Source organism: Erinaceus europaeus, chromosome 16, assembly GCF_950295315.1.
Source record: "Erinaceus europaeus chromosome 16, mEriEur2.1, whole genome shotgun sequence".
NCBI classification, from domain to species: Eukaryota; Metazoa; Chordata; class Mammalia; order Eulipotyphla; family Erinaceidae; genus Erinaceus; species Erinaceus europaeus.
The window spans coordinates 1,162,628-1,179,617 of record NC_080177.1 but is presented as its reverse complement, the minus strand read 5'-3'; the positions used below and the strand labels follow the sequence as shown (position 1 = coordinate 1,179,617).

At 49.3% G+C, this 16,990-nt stretch overlaps 1 protein-coding gene across 6 annotated transcripts in view; it reads right to left on the bottom strand.

Annotated features, from left to right (window-relative positions):
* The window catches only part of MYO9A (myosin IXA), a 159,504-nt gene that overhangs the window by 66,169 nt on the left and 76,345 nt on the right, over positions 1-16,990 (bottom strand). For all 6 annotated transcript variants that reach the window (XM_060175603.1, XM_060175605.1, XM_060175608.1 and 3 more), the window contains 5 exons: positions 9,103-9,178; positions 5,275-5,418; positions 3,982-4,021; positions 2,798-2,920; positions 743-823 (listed from right to left, as the gene is read on the bottom strand). In XM_060175603.1, coding sequence (XP_060031586.1) covers positions 743-823; positions 2,798-2,920; positions 3,982-4,021; positions 5,275-5,418; positions 9,103-9,178 — 464 coding nt within the window. The remainder of the gene's footprint in view (positions 1-742; positions 824-2,797; positions 2,921-3,981; positions 4,022-5,274; positions 5,419-9,102; positions 9,179-16,990) is intronic.

Here is a 16,990-nt window from a genome sequence, read left to right as displayed (position 1 = left end):
AAAAAGGTTAAAGCCATTTATCAGCTAAGTATTAGCAAAGACTGCAAACAGAATTGGAGACGGCTTCTTAAGAATTAAGGAAGCAGGCCAGGCAGTGGCACACCTGGTTGAGTGCACAAGAACCAGGATTCAAGGCCCTGGTCCCTACCTGCAGTGCTGTCTGTCTGTCTGTCTGTCTGTCTGTCTCTGTCTCTTCCTCCCCTATCTCTCCCTCCCCTCTCAATCTCTCCTAGCCAATAAGAGAAAGGCAGAAGGTGGAGGTGTGCTGGGGGAGGCTATGAGGAACAAACAGACCTGCCTGTGGCCCCTGAGGGAAGGAGAGCAGTCCACTACCCTTCCGGGCTATTCTGTAGACTCACTTATTTCTCGAAGTTCTAATTAGAGGCATTGTCATGGAAAACAGAAAGGAATTAAGAAAGTGACAGTCATCGCTGTTGTACAAACAAATTTTAAACAGAAAAATGGAAACAAGTTCTTTAAAAGTCAGAGCTTTACCCAAAGAAGAGAGAATATTAACCTCAGGGTACTGAAAGTTGCATAAAAGACTTTTTACTGATGGAGTTTTAAAAGATTCCTGCCTCTCAAATTCCAGAAGATGCCAAGCCAACCCCGCAGTGACGAGGAGTGAGCACTGAGAGCAGGAGGAGGAGATGCATGCGTTTCCCTTCATAGGGTTAGGGAGCTCTCCCCGCACCTGACTGGCCGGACCCCGCACTCCCAGCAAAGCCCCCACAGCACGTACCTTCTCGGCGTTGGAACGGATGCACTTCACGAAGTAAGGCTCTGCCTGGCCGAGCGTCTCCATCAGCTTGCTTAACGAGGCCTGCGGAACAAAGCCACAGTCCACATCCTGTCCACTCCCTTGGGCACGAACGACTTTTAAATAGAAAAGTTAAGGGTGGGACACCGAATGACGGTTCCGCCTGAGGCTCTGGAGTCCCAGGTTCGATCCCTTGAACCACCATCAGTGGGAGCTGAGTGCAGCCCTGGTAACAGCATGACATGACAGGACGTGACCTTATACACATCAACAAAATATGACAAGACCTATAAAGTGGTATGTGAGCGGTTCACAGAGAAAGAGATTTGTGAAAAGAATATCAAAGCACGAGATGATTTCAGAGAATGGGGGCAGGTCAACAGACAAGTATTCTGAAAAGTTATTCTAGAAATAATTATGATCAGATTGTTTCTAAGTGCCAGTAACAATAAGAACACCACATACATGTATGTGTATGACTACTAAAAGAGAAAAGACATAATCTCACTCAGCTAAAAGTAACAGGAGTAGCATGAACTTCAAGCACATACAAAAATAATGTATCCTTCTGTCAACAGTGACTATCTGGGAAGGAGGATGGAAAGGCAGGTTTTACTTACATTACCAACTTCCTACTGCCTTTTTTCCCCACATTAAAAATGACGATTTACTCTTTGAGGTACCCATTACCCAGGAATACAAGGATGAAAAAGAAAGGAGGCTGGCTGCTCTGCCCCTCGAGGAAGACGGGTCCTGACGTGAGAGCAGCCTGGAATGTTCCAGCTGTGACCATGGACTGCGAGCTCAGACCTACAGGGACTCGGAGGCCACACAGGCTCCTGTGCTAGATGTGAATGTACAGGGGCCCCAGGGCAGATTGATGTGGTTAACAGTTCATTGTATTTATATATTCTCTTCAAGTTTGGGCGCTCCTCTCTGCCCTAATCCAGCTTTCTAGCCCTATTCTCAACTCTGATACCATCTTCCCAGACAATATTCTCACTCCACCTCCACTGTGAACAATCAAGTCATGGGCCCCAGGAACATTCCTAAAACAGACTACTAGCTTCCTACCACCCTAAAATCCCTATTCTCCCCTGCTTTCTAGTTGCTGTGTATTAAATACTTTGTCCTGCTTCATACCTTGCCGCCTTTCAGCCATCAAGCTGCAGATGCTGCCATGACGCCATCCTGACCCCCCTGGCCAGACGCCCTCACCCGTGTGTCCTGGAGCCTCCCCTCCCCAGAGCCCTGCCCCACTAGGGACAGACAAACACAGGCTGGGGGTGTGGGTCCACCTGCCAACACCCATGTCCAGTGGAGAAGCAGTGACAGAAGCCAGAGCTCCCACCTGCTGCTCCCCATAAAGAGTTTGGGTCCAGGCTCCCAGAGGGGAGAAATGTCAGGGAAGACGACTAAAAGGGTCTGGAAACCAACTCCATCAAGACCCAGACAGAAGAGGGGGAAAGGAAGGACATTCAGAAGTAGTAAGAGGTGTAGGTGTGACTTAGATAGGAAGACAGGACCATAGGGGAAAAAAATAACCAGAAATATAGGCCGACAGACAGAGACAGAATAGTCAGCCCGTATCTGTGACCTTGGGAGAACTGTTGCAGTCTCCACGGAAGGGAACACATTCCAGTGGTGGGAATGGTGCGGGATTCTACTTTAATCTTGATTTGTAAACAGGAGGCTGGTGGTTCTTTCTTCTTGGGTGTTACTCCCCAGAATAAGCGGGGCAGAGACATTGGCTTTTTCGTCACATAAACCCCGTCCCACTCAAGTTATCTTACAGATCTCTTTGACCTTGCTTTTTTCATTTAGATATTACTATTATTTATCAATAAGAGAGAAGGAAGGAAGAAGAGAGAATCAGAGCATGGGGAGGTAGCAAAATGGTTCTGCAAAGAGACTCTCCTGCCTGGAGCTCCAAAGTCCCAGGTTCAATCCCCAGGACCACCCTAAGCCAGAGCTGAGCAGGGCTCTGGAAACAAACCACCCAACCCAAGGACTGAGTGACTGACTGGCAGGAGATACCTGGAACTGGGCGCTGATGCTGGGAGGCTTCTTCTTCTTGTGCAAATGCAGCAGGGACTTGGTGCTGCGGTCCTGGAGGGTCAGTCTCGTCAAGTGCTTTAAGGAGCTGACGTCCAGCAAGTGCTGAAAAGAAAGGGGCAAATCAAACCCTTCACACACATCAGGCAAGAACAGCAACAGCAAGACAGTGAGTAGCCAGCTCCCGTCCTTTCCTCTTTGACTTGAGTCCCCAGCTGAAGTGACTACGCTGTGTAGAAGAGACAAGAGTCCATCTTCGCCCTCCCCGCCCTCGTTTTTCTGCGGAAGCTTTCCGACTAAAAAGAAGTAACATTTCTCAACCCCTACCTCTCTCACATCCTGGCTGAGGGGGTGGTTTAAGTTCATTAGTTCAGCTCCTAGACTAGCACCGTAAGAGGACGTCAGTGCCTTGGTGGAGGACAGGGCACAGAAGTTGGATGCCAGGCACGGTGTGGGACGACACCGTCATTCACAATCCTGCCACAGCTATTCGAGCACTAACAGAAACGTTTAGTGAACACTAGGGCCTAACCTAGATTTTCTTGCTTTAGAAAGCTCAGGAATTTTTAGGTGCCATCTCTGCTTTAAGGAATTTAAGATCAGGGCAAATCACAGCCATGCGCCAAGTGTGACCTGTTCCAATACTACGCTAGGGGCTTTAAAAGACCAGAACACTACCTCTCCCGTGCCACGTGAAAACGTGCCTGGCACTCAGTGTCTGTGACTACAAACAGCACTGCACTGCAAGTCGCCCAGTCCAGGCGGTAGCCGCCTTTGTGCGACACGGCCAGGACAGCAGAGGCTCTGGGCCTCACAGAAAACCCGGCCAGTGCCTGACCGCGATGCGGAGAGCTGGGTCAGCATCACTAGGGAGTCAGAAATTTCATCTCCCCCTGATTCAAGCAGAAACAAAAAGTCCTCTGTAAAGAAACAGGCCACCCGAAAAAGCATTTATACTTAGATTCATTTCAAACTCCAGGAAATGGGACCTGTCAGAAATAACTGTACCTGAGCCAGTGCTCTTTCTAAAATGGACCCCCTTAGCCTTCATTCTGGATACAAAGAAGCTGTTACTCACCTGTAATGTACACAGATTATCCTCACTAGTAATAAAAAATGCCTATGAAGTAGTGCACCAATGGGCAATATTCCTCCTTAATTCTCACCTTTGGAAGACCAGGCTTGGATTTGAAATTCTTGCTTCTCCTGCAGAGATAAACTGTACATTAAAGGGGGAGAGAGACAGAGAGAGAGAGATACAGACAGGCCTAGAGCCAGAAACACAACATGGTGCATTCAAAACTAAAGTGTCCTTTTTGTCTGGATGCTAACAGAGCTTGGCTTTCTGAGACCTAAAGAAACACTGTTTCTATCAGTTCAAAGCTTTAAATAGATGCCTCGTTTCATGTATTTTTGAAAATATACTTTTTCACTAAAACCTATAATCCTCCACTTTGGAAAATGAAAAATATTTTCTGCCTTTTTACCCTATTCATAGTGCAATCTAATAATCAGAACTGGTTGGATGGCAGGAAGAGATGGAATTTAGTCCAGAACTTATGAACAAGCGTTGACCCAGAGAGATCTAAGCCCAGAGCCGTGCACGAGCACCAGGTACATCTCAACCTCCTGACCTGTCTCACTGTGTACTGGCCTTCAACCGGGCAGGCCAACTTATACACAGAGCTTCTTGGAGACACACACCATGAACGTGGCGGTGCTGGTAAGTACAGCACAGTCCAGTGGCGTCTTTCTCTTCCTGAAGGCCTCTGTGCCACGTTTTCTTTTCTGTAGCTCACTTACTGCAAGAGCACAGAGAGCGATGCAGAGGGCAAGCAGAGGTGTGCTCCTCAGCTTCAGGGAGCCAGGCTAGTGGCAGTCACACCTGGACTTCTCACGGCTGCACTGCCGCGTAAATAAGTGAGGGGTGCTGACACCACCACCACGAGAGCTGTGGGGCTAAAGGAGCGAGTCGAGCGCAGCAGGACTCTGGCTGAAGACTGAACCTCCCAGGACTAGTAAGGAGTGGTGTGGAAATGAACAGATTCCTTGCAGTCACATCTTAGCCAGTGGCCAAAAAATATGCTTAGTAAATGTCTGGAACTGAACTGGGTAGTTAAGAACTTCTGACCAGCCGGCACACCACATCTGGGGCTCGGACAGTGTTATATGCCCCCATCTATGGCCCCACCAGGACTGCCAGAACTCAAGACTGGGGGTCCTATCAAGAGGTAAAAGCTCTTCCTTGGCTGTGGGGTCTGATACAGGGGATCAGAGAACCATCTCCATGCGGAGAACGTCCTGAGAATATACGAGGCTGAGGTCACAGCTCTAAGCCGGGCATCTCTCCAGGCTCGCTTCACTCCAGATGCCCCTCAAGAAGAAAACACTTGACAACCACCCCACTTCTCTCTTCAGCCAGAGATGACAAGCCACATTACTAATGTAGGAATACTAACGTAAGAATTCCATGAGCTCTCTCCAGGAGTTTGCTGCTGGTTGAGTTAGAAAATATTCCATCTTTCTCAAGCAACGGGGTGCTACTTGAGAGTCTGTTCTGGCGGACCCCAGCTCTGCCATTCCAGGTGACATCAAACGTATCACTGTAAAAATTAAGCACGTTTTCTTAGTCAATTGAGATTTCTTTAAGTAACACTCCATAGATTGCTTAGATAAAATAAGACTACAAGCACTAACATTAAAACTTGAGGGTAGGGGAGTCGGGCAGTAGCACAGCGGGTTAAGTGCACATGGCGCAAAGCCCAAGGACCGGTGTAAGGATGCTGGTTTGAGCCCCTGGGTCCCCACCTGCAGGGGAGTCGCTTCACAAGTGGTGAAGCAGGTCTGCAGGTGTCTGTCTTTCTCTTCCCCTGTCTGTCTTCCTGTCTTCCCCTCCTCTCTCCATTTCTCTCTGTCCTACCCAACAATGAAGACAGACAACAATAATAACTACAACAATAAAACAAGGGAAACAGCCGTGAGCAGACACCAGCACACGCTCCATCTGGGACTCGGCACCTGCCGGCCAGAGCCGTGAGCAGACACGAGCACACGCTCCATCTGGGGCTACCCAGACAGCCAGGCAGCCGTAACAGCATTGCTCGAGACCACGCCGGCTTCTGTGTCTGTCAGCTCTGAGAATGTCAGGTGCCACTGTAGGAACATGCAGGCCTAGGAGGCCTTCTCTCACTCCACAGAACATTAAATTCCCACCTGCGAGGCCTCACATGCTCACTCACTACACCTCATCTGCCAACACCAGCAAGCTCTTCTGTGTGCCGAGCAGCAGCCTAGGTACTGAAAACTGAGTCAGACAGACAAAACTACCGACACGGTGAGTTAACAGGGAGCTTTAACAGTAAATAGAGCAAACTGGACGCATCTCTAGACTCCTCCAAAAGGATTAATAAAGTAACTTTTTAAATATTTATTTATGTATTTACTCCCCTTTTTTGCCTTTGTTTTATTGTTGTTATTGATGTCGTTGTTGCTGGGTAGGACAGAGAGAAATGGAGAGAGGAGGGGAAGACAGAGAGGGGGAGAGAAAGACAGACACCTGCAGACCTGCTTCACCACCTGAGAAGCGACTCCCCTGCAAGTGGGGAGCCGGGGACTCGAACCGGGATCCTTACGCCGGTCCTCACACTTTGCGCCACGTGCGCTTAACCGGCTGCGCTACCGCCCGACTCCTAATAAGGTAACTTTTTAAGGAAAAGACACACAAAACTAAGAGAATATATTGAGATAATACTAACAGGTTTGTGAAATGGGGAACGCAGACCACCTTCTCAGAAGCAAACATGACAAAGGGTGCCCACAGCAGCCGTGGAGGAAGCTGGCCTCCTATTAGTTCCTTCTGTCTACTGAATTATGGGTTTGTTGGTTTGGTTTTTTTCCTAGTACAGGCTGGTGTGTTTCACTCTGCAACTATTTCCTCCCGCCCTCTTTCTCTCTGGGGCTGAAGGCCCGTGCAGTGGTGCCCATGAGGTCTCTCTCATGACTCGGGACAAGGCCAAGAGCGCGAAGCGTCTGAGCTTCCTGCCAAGTGGAGACTGCATTTCTTACCAAATCTTATTTGGACAAAGGTATTTTCAGTTCATGCCCTCTTTTCCAAAAAGCATCTCTTTTTCCAAAACTAACAAAAGTTTTAGCTCTCACTGGGAAAACAGTGAAGCGAGTAAGATGAGTGTTACTATTGGCACCTCCCTGCCTCTCAGCGGCAGGCTGACACGAAAAGACTTCTGTGCCACAGATTTCGACCTGCACAGAAGGCAGAGCCAAGCCGCGGGGAATCCTCTGTGAAGAAGGGCTCGTGCACACCGAGCTTGCCGCCCAGTGTGTGTCACAGGGTTTTCTCACAGAGCTCAAACCACAGTGCTAGACTACCCAGCAGTGCAGAGCCACAGGAAGCAGCTGAGGACAGGCAGTGGTATAAAACACTTGCATGCCCACGTTTCTTCACAGATGGTGTGCATGGGGGCAGAACAGCTTGATGCATCCGCTCACAAAGCCATTTGCTGGGGCCGGGCGGGAGCACAGGGGGTTAAGCGCAGGTGGCGCAAAGCACAAGGACCAGCATAAGGATCCCGGTTCGAGCCCCCGGCTCCCCACCTGCAGGGAAGTCGCTTCACAGGCGGAGAAGCAGGTCTACAGGTGTCTGTCTTTCTCTCCCCCTCTCTGTCTTCCCCTCCTCTCTCCATTTCTCTCTGTCCTATCCAACGACGACGACAACAATAACAACAATAACTGCAACAACAATAAAAAACAAGGGCAACAAAAGGGGAAATAAATTTTAAAAAAGAAAAAAGCAAACCATCTGCCCACCAGAGTTTTTCACTCGCTATTCTGAAAGGTGTGGCTGGTGAGCACAGGACCTGGACACACAGGCTCCCGGGCTCACTCCCTCACACGCATACAGTTTAGTGGCACACGGGCTCCCGGGCTCACGCCCTCACACGCATACAGTTTAGTGGTGCTCTGGCCTCTCTCACTAAATGAACAAGTATTTGTAACAATGACTCATTTTCAACTTTGAAAAGTATGCTTTGGTTTGCACACTCATCAAAAAAAGGAGAGTGTAGAGGCCATGTTGTGGCGCACCTGGCTGAGTGTACATGTTACAGTGCATAAGGACCTAGGTTCGAGCCCCTGGTCCCCACCTGGAGGGGGAGCTTCACGAGTGGTGAAGCAGGGCTGCAGGGGTCTCTCTCTTCCTCTCTCCTCTTAATTTCTCTGTCTCTATCGTATTTAAAACAATAAGGAAGGAAAGTGGAATATAAACCCAGCTACCTGATTACTCACCACCACCATAAACCTTGAATTCTGCGCAAGGCACAGAGATGCAGGAGTTCCGAACCCAAAGCAAACACGCTCATTTTCACTATGCCGGGAACCCCCCTTACCTGCCCTGCCGTCACTTTACCAGAGGCAAGCTCAGGTAAGGGACTCAGTATTTTCGATAACTCTGGTCCTATTAACTTAGAATATTATTTGAAACGTTTCAAGAAGTGAACAGTACACCAGGCCTGATGGTCTCCATGTTTTACGCAGTGCTGGGGATCAAGCCCAGGCCTCACGCATGCACTGTGCTACTGACCCCACAAATGTAAACTTTTACAAGAGTATTTGAGGGTGGCCGGCGGGAAAGAGGAACCAAAGTAGCTGTCTCTGTCTCTGCCACTTCCACGAGGTGCTGGGGATCAAACCTAGAGACCCAGTCTGGCGCTGCCCACTGAGCATCCCCACAGCCTTTCTACGCTCTGCGTTCTCCCATTCAGCACAGCCTTCCTTCACTTGTGGGGAGCAGTGGGGGTTCAGTGCCCAAGGCCTCTACTTCTTTGGGTAAAGAAACCAAACAGCAAGACTCACTTTCAAGTGCTGGGGCCAGTCTCAGACCCAAGTTGTTCAAATGGCAAAGCAGCACACTAGCCCGGTGAGCTATGCGCCAACCCCTCAGTGGCTCCCTCCCTCCTGCCACCAGGGTTAATCACTGGGGCTCTGGTGCCTGCACAGTGAATCCACTGCTCCTGGAGGCCAGTTTTGCCTTATCGATTTTTTACTGTGACAGAGACAGAGAGAAATAGGGTGAGGGAGGGAAGGAGGGAGGGAGAACCTGTTCCACGGCTTGTGACACTGCTCCCCTGCAGGTGGGGACGGGGGCTCGGGACGGGGGCAGACTGGTAGCCACCACCCAACCACCCCACACACACCCCACCCTTTAACGCCTTGCTAGAGAATCTACTAATGTCTTCTAACTTCCACTGAAGACATGAACCAAACATACTTACTGCTGGCTTTTTTCATTGAGAGCATTCATGCCCTGGAGATCAGAAAGAGGTGTTCTGGGATTTTTCCGAGTTATACCTATTATACAAAGAATAGAAATTCTGAAGTCAATGCCACGAGGAATAAAGGCTAAACCAATTTCCCAAGGACAAATACAAGTGCTTGCTAAACATACCAGGGAGGTTCAAATGACAGGAAGCAAGTTCCACGACTGTCTCTCACAAATAGCAACCAGTCAACAACACACCCAACTGAAATGATTAGGAGTAAGTTGGTTTGTTTCTTATCATTTCAATTTTAACATCAGGAAACATGAGAGCAGCTGTACTCGAGTCTAGCAGTGTGCAAATCCACTTCTTATTTTGACTCTTCAAAGACTGCTAGCTGGATTCCTTTGCACCTTTTCAGCAGTAAACACAGTAGCTCTGCTAGCAGGCTGAAGATTTAGAGGCCGATCACCACTGCAGGGAGGACACTGAGGCCCAACGATGACAAGATGCTTCCTTAAGAGACTGCTAATATTTTAAGTAGTGATTTTCTTCAGACCATGTGACAGACATTTAAACTTAACCTTAAGCTTTCTCAATTTCTACAACAGAGAGTACAAAACTCGATACAGATAAGATCCACTAGAAGGGGAGAGACAAGCTGCCTCTATGGGAGAGGACAAGGCCGTGTGTGTAAAATCTCAGTCTAAAAGCTACAGGGACTGCCAGCCGGATCCAGCAGTATCACAAAAGGTCAACATGCGAAAGGCAATAGCATTTTGGGCTGGGAGACAGCCCTGTGGTTCGTCACAAGAATCTCCTGCCTGAGGCTCTGAGATCCCAGGTTAAGTCCCCAGCACCACCATCAGCCAGAGGCGAGCGGGGCTATGGTACACCTCTCTCTCCCTCTTCTTTACCCTCTCCCTCTAAAATAAAGTAAATAAACTATTTTTTAAAAGTCAATAGTAGGCTTCAAAGTCCCAGGTTTAATCCCTTGCACTACCACAAGCCAGAGCTGAACAGTGCTCTAGTTAAAAAAAAAAAAAAAAAAAGCAACAGTATTCATTTTATATGACAGCAATAAGCAATGTTCCAGTGACACGAGGCAACCATCAGCAATGTCAGAAACTATGGTAAGGATGGATCTAAGCCACCCTGGAGGCGGCAGGTGAGTGGAATGCCAGACTTGTACCAGCAGGGTTCCTTAGTTTGGCCCCTGGCATACACCCAGTGATTCACTCTCTCTCCCTCTCCCTCTCCCTCTCTCCTCTTTTTAGAATTTTTTGGTTTTTATTTATAGGAGACAACCAGAAATTGAGAGGGAAAGGAAAATAGAGGGAGAGACAGAGAGACACCTGCAGCCCTGCTTCACCACTCACAAAGCTTTTCACTCACAAAGGTGGGGACTGGCGGCTCGAGCCTGGATCTTGTGCACTGAAGTGTGCGCTCAGCCAGGTGTGCCACCACCTGGCTACCCTCAAGCTACCCCTCTGGTTAATGAATAAATCATTAAAAGTACAAAATGTCTACATATAAACTTGCAAAATTCATTACCAGTAATGAAAAGAAAACCTAAGTAGAATTCCATTCATGCTCGTACAATGGAAAAGATTAATACCGTAATTTCCCCACACTGGTCTCCAGTTCAATGAAATCACTATTAAATTTCATCTTCCTGAGGGTGTGGATCCACCTGCCAATAGCCATGTCCAGAGGAGAAGCAATGACAGAAGCCAGAACTCCCACTTTCTGCTCCCCATAAAGAATTTGGGTCCATGCTCCCAGAAGACTCTGAACCCTAATTCCATCAAGCCCTGAGAGAGAAGAGGATAAAAAGGAAGGACACTGGAAGAAGTGATCAGAGTAGGTGCAGGGGATTTGCTTCACAGGCAGTGAAGCAGGTCTGCAGGTGTCTCTTTCTCTCCCCCTCTCTGTCTTCCCTCCTCTCTCCATTTCTCTCTGTCCTATCCAACAAGAACATCAACAACAACAATAAAAAAAAAAAGGGCAACAAAAGGGAAAATAAATATAATTTTTAAAAATTTTTAAAAAGATTAAAAAAAAAAAAACCCAAAATGGTAGAAAGGAATTACAGACCATGCATCTGCCATGAAACTTACAGGCAGGATTTCTTAAAAACCTTCTGCACCCCATAGAGATCTCTGGTCTATGCTCCCACAGGGATAAAGAACAGGGAAGCTGGGGGTCAGGCGGTAGCGCAGCGGGTTAAGCGCAGGTGGCACAAAGCGCAGGGACCGGCATAAGGATCCCGGTTTGAGCCCCCCACTCCCCATCTGCAGGGGGGTCGCTTCACAGGTGGTGAAGCAGGTCTGCAGGTGTCTCCTAGGGAAGCTCCCAATGGAGGGGGTGGGATATGGAACTCTGGTGGTGGGAACTGTATAGAATCCCCTCTTATCCCACAATTTTCTCAATCATTATTAAATCAGTAATAATAACTGGTCAAAAAAATAAGAAAACACAAAGCAGGACTTGGACTGGGCTGGCACACTGCACCACAGTGGGGGGGTTTCAGGTCCTGGACGTGATGGTGGAGGAGGACCTAGAGAGGGCCGGACTGCTATGTGGAAAGTGAGAAATAGCGCGCACGTACAAGCTGCCGCATCTCACTGTCGACTGTAAGCCATTAATCCCCAATACAGAAAGAAAACACAGGCTCTTCTTTGCCTTTTTCCTTTCCTTTTTCTGCCACCAAGGTTCTTGCTGGGTGTGCCTGCACAATCCCGCCACTCCGCGTGGCCATTTGCTTCTATAGAGGGTGGAGGGTGAGTGGGGGACAGAGAGGAGACAAGTGAGGGGGCCGGGGAGGCCTACAGCACTGCTTGGCGACTTGGGGACCTTCCTCGAAGGCTGGGAACAAGGGCTCGAGTCTAGATTCTACCAGGTGAGCTGCACCTGGCCTCCCACACAGACCAGCTCTCCTGACTGAGTATCTCAAGCTGTACCAGTCACACCCACTACGACCGCTCCAGTCGACACGCCAGCTAGTCAGTGCTGGCGAGACAGTAGGGCACCAGTCCTCCATAAGTGCCCGCAAGACGTTCACAGTCACCCTGGAAAAGCCTCCGAGCAGCTCATCAAGGAGGCCAGCAGGTGACTTCAGCATTTCTTTCCGATTTTTTTTAAGATTTTATTTATTTATGAGAAAGACAGGAGGAGAGAGAAAGAACCAGACGTCACTCTGGCACATGTGCTGCAGGGGATCGAACTCAGGACCTCATGCTTGAGAGTCCAAAGCTTTACCACTGCGCCACCTCCCGGACCCCAGACTTCAGCATTTCTAACTGCTGAGGAGTATCACTCGTGGGCACAACTTGAGAAAGAACAGTTGGCGGCCGGGCGGTAGCACAGCGGGTTAAGCGCAGGTGGCGCTAAGTTCAGGGACCGGCATAAGGATCCCGGTTCGAGCCCCCGGCTCCCCACCTGCAGGGGAGTCGCTTCACAGGCGGTGAAGCAGGTCTGCAGGTGTCTGTCTTAGTCTCTCCTCCTCTCTCGATTTCTCTCTGTCCTATCCAACAACAATAACCACAACAATGATAGACAACAGGACAACAAAAGGGGAAAAATGGCCTCCAGGAGCAGTGAATTCGTAGTGCAGGCACCGAGCCCCAGCAATAACCCTGGAGAAAGGAGGAGGAGGAGGAGGAGGAGGAGGAGGAAGAAGAGGAAGAAGAAGCAGCAGCAGCAAGAACAGAAGGGGAAGCAAGTAACCCGTGCACCGGCTTATGAGATGCACCAGCCAAAGGGCTGTGGGAAGTGGGGGGTGGGGGGGGCGCCTCCAGGTCCAAGTGCAGTGTGGTCACAAGGACCTGAGGCGAGACCGCTTTGTGGATACTCATCAAGGAGAAATGTGCCAACATGTGCACTAGGGGAAACCACTGAGGAGGTGGGCGGGCGGGCGCGAGCAGGACTGTGGTTGGCAGGTGGGGCGGTGCTGACAGTGTTAGACTCCCAAGCACAGTTTCTGCGCTGGACCCCTGGCATCAACGTGCAGAGCGCTGCTCTGGTCCCCCCACCCCATTTACACATAATGAACCCTTTTAAATAATAAACAGGGGGCCAGGTGGTAGCACACATGGTCAAGCGCACATGGTGCAAAGCATAAGGACCAGCATAAGGACTCTCATGCCTGAGGCTCCAAAGTCCCAGGTTCAATCCCCCACACCACCACAAACCGCATATATATTCTGTTTAGAAATGTCAGCAGCTTAACAGCTACAGGCCACAGCCTAAGACAGTGTAGCTGGGGCACACTTGGTCCTCTCAGAAAGGCCTACCCGAAGCTTTACCGACTACACTGCCTTTAAAAAAAAAAGGCCTTCAGTTTCCGCTGATCCTTCTCTGCTGTTTTCTGCTTTTGATTACTGCTATTTAATTTACTTATTCACTCCAATTCTACTTCAGCTCTTAAACAATTCACTTCTTAAAAAAATAATAATTGACTTCTTTCTACTTATTTTGTTTCTGAAAGCTTTGATAAACAGTTGGCCATTTTACTGCACTCATGTAAGAATCTTAAATGATCGGGGGTTTTTTGTAATGTCTTGTTTCCACTCCAGATCAAAACATTCTCACTCTCCCTTGTGACTTGTTCTGTAACTCACGAGCTGCCCACATATCCCAGACATGATGATCTCTCAGTATCTGTTCCCAGCTTCCCCTCTAGCCCCACTTTGATCAGAAAATTTGCATTTCAACATGGACTGTACCTCAGATGGAAGAGCAGACAGAGGGCTCGGGCTCGCACACCTGAGGTTCCCAGGTCGACTCCTGGAACCGCAGGGGTCAGGGTAGAGCTCGGGCTTGTCTGTGGGACGTGTCTATGGCTGTGACTCACACCTGGTGGGAGCATGGAGGCGGCGGCGCAGTGTCTGAGCACAGCTGGTGGTCCCGGTGCACTTCACTGCCCCAGGTGGGGCTGAAGACTTGACCCAGAATGGGCCTGCGCCTTCAGACCCCCGCCTCCAGTTCCTAGTCCCCTCCGGATCCTCCTCCTGTCCAGGGTTCCGGCCTTTGAGGGAGAGGTCTGAGCTTACATTCTCCCCACCCCCTCATGCTCCCTGCCAGGCCTCAGAGAAAAGACACTGAGGAGAAATGCGAGAGGTGCCACAAAGAGGAGGACGAGGGTGGCCACGGCACCTTTTCGGTCTGGGTCCGCGGCCACACTGTCGGCTCTGGCACACCCCACCCACGGGAGAGCGGGTGTCACCCCAGGACAGCAAGCGCCTTGCGGAGGGAGGCGTGTCACAGGAGCTACGGACACGGTTCACAGCAGCAGAGTGGTGCCAGTACCTCGGGCCACAGACAGTAAGACATCTTTTCAGAGACATCAAGAGCAAAGAAAGTGTGTGTGACCCAGGATTTTATCCACGTTCTTTTTTTCTGTCTCTGGCCCCTGTTCTTCCCATAATGGTTTTTACATTTTCTGTGTTTGCAAAAACAGAAACAGCCAGCAGAAGAGTACCTGTGCGGCATGACCCAGTGTCCGTGACATTTCCCTGAGAGACGGCCCTGTCCCTCATTCTACGATCCCCCTTGCAGCACAGCTGAGCTGGACCCACAGGGGCGACGTGCCCACGCCCGGAATACTCACTCTCCGGCCCTCTGCAAGAATGCCACTCCCACTGCCCACCCACCCAAGTGACTGCCAGCATCGTGTTCCAAAACCTTCAACAGTTTCCATCATCCTTTCTCGAGAACAAAGAGCACGGCGTTACTGATCCCAGATAGCTGCATCTGAAAATGTCTTTGCTTTTACTAGCTGGGAAGTGAGCATGGGAGTAAGTAGCCCTGAGTTCTGTTCTGTTCTTCTAAAAACTGCTCGTCCGTCTTCTAGCTTGTCTGGACACGGACACAGCTGCGTGTACAGAACTCTGCCTTGAGGCTTCTCCTCCCGCGTTGCAGCTCCAGCCCCCACCACGCTTTCTCTCAGCAGCTGCCAAGACGCCCGATGCCCTTCTTAGCCCTCACACCCAGTGATCTGCCTGATGTGTGCGGTTCCAGTTCCTTTGTATTTACTCTACTTCAAGTTGGAGGGTCTCAAAATTTATGTTCATGACCAAACATGAGACTTTTCCAACCACTCAGTTCTTCAAGAAATAGACATATGTTGATCTTGCCTCTTTCTCTCTCCTGACAGATCCCAAGACAATGAAAACTGAAGTCCCACCTTCCTGAACTGGGGTCTTCTCGGCTGCCCTTGCTCTTTCCGTCAGTCCACTCACAGGACCACCTAGGCAAGGGCAGCAGCCCACGTGGCAGCTCTGTGCTCCGGCCCCCGGCAGCCCCGGCCTGTGCTCCTCCACTCCAAGCGGCTCTCCCTGCCCCAATCTGCTGATAAAGCAAGAACACAAGGTTCCCACCCACAGCTTCAAACGCTTAGCCCTCTTCTGGTCTCTGCTTCCTTGTGCCTCTTTCTGGTCTTCTGGTCTATTGAGGTTTTTCCAATACTTTGAAGTAATTTGTAAATTAATTTTTTTCTCTGGATTTTAATCACTATTTCCTGTGGGATGGTTCATTCACCTTACCAATTCACCATTCCTTAAATCTGGTAATAACCTGTTCTTCAGTTCATTTGTTTGTTTCCTCTTAACACCTCCCTTACTTAAGTTTATGCTACAAAGACTTTCACTATTAGCCAGAGCTCATCAGTGTTCTGGTTAAAAAAAAGAATGAGAGAGAGAGAGAGAGGCTTTCATTATTCACAGTACTATAATGGAAAACTGAACAAAATAATGTTCCATGGATTAAAATATTTAGAAAGAAAAGATAAGTAATTGCAGAGAGGACTTGTAAACAACTTTCAGAAACAACAGCAATCATTCCGAGTAGCATTTATGGATATCTAAAATTAAGCACTTACCTGTGTTCTTTCTAAATTGATAAAACGTTTAATATTATTGTTCAAAATGCATTGCACAATTTCTTATACCAACACATTAAAAGAAGGGAGTGAAAAAAAGGGGGGAAGTGGACAGCCCATAAATCTTGCTTTTTAAAATTCTTCATAAATTCTCCACTCACAGATAACTGAGACTAAACTTTCAGCCACAGACTGTGGCATTAGCAGACTGAACCTGAGGTAACTTCTTATAAACAGCAATGCCTCTGAAGCGAATCTAAACTGTAAGTGACTCCCATCACGTGTGGAGGGAGCCGGGCCCGGAGGCTTGCAGCATCTTGCTGCCCTGCCCCACCACTCAGCAGGCCGGAGAACCCGCTTCCTCCCATGCAGTGAGTGTGAGAAGCAGGAGACGAGGGGCTACACGGCAAGGCCGTCTCGCACACCACGCCGCTGGGAAGCAGGTCAAGCAGGAGGCTGTCACTGAGCTCAAGCCCAAGCACCACCGGGGCAGCTTGGCTCTAAACAGCCACTGAGGAGAGTCCCCAGAGAGGCAGAAAACGGCTGGTGCTGGAAGGGAGCCGTGAGCAAACACCAGGATCAGCACAAGTGTCCAGCGAGGGGGCAGGAACGATTCTGTGCAGACTCCCCGGGTCACGACAACGGCTTCACGGGTGTACATACACGTCAGAACGTGCCAAGCTAGTACCTCACTGAAACTTCAGTAAAGCTTTTTCTAAAAAAGAAAACAGCAAGGTAGTCGGGCGGTAGTGCAGTGGGTTAGGCGTTAAGTGGCTCAAAATGTAAGGACCGGCGTAAGGATCCCGGTTCGAGCCCCCGGCTCCCCACCTGCAGGGGAGCCGCTTCCCAGGCGGTGAAGCAGGTCTGCAGGTGTCTGGCTTTCTCTGCCCCTCTCTGTCTTCCCCTCCTCTCTCCATTTCTCTCTGTCCTACCCAACAACAACATCAGTAACAATAACTACAACAACAATAAAAAACAAGAGCAACAAAAGGGAAAATAAATGTAAAAAAAAAAAATTTAAAA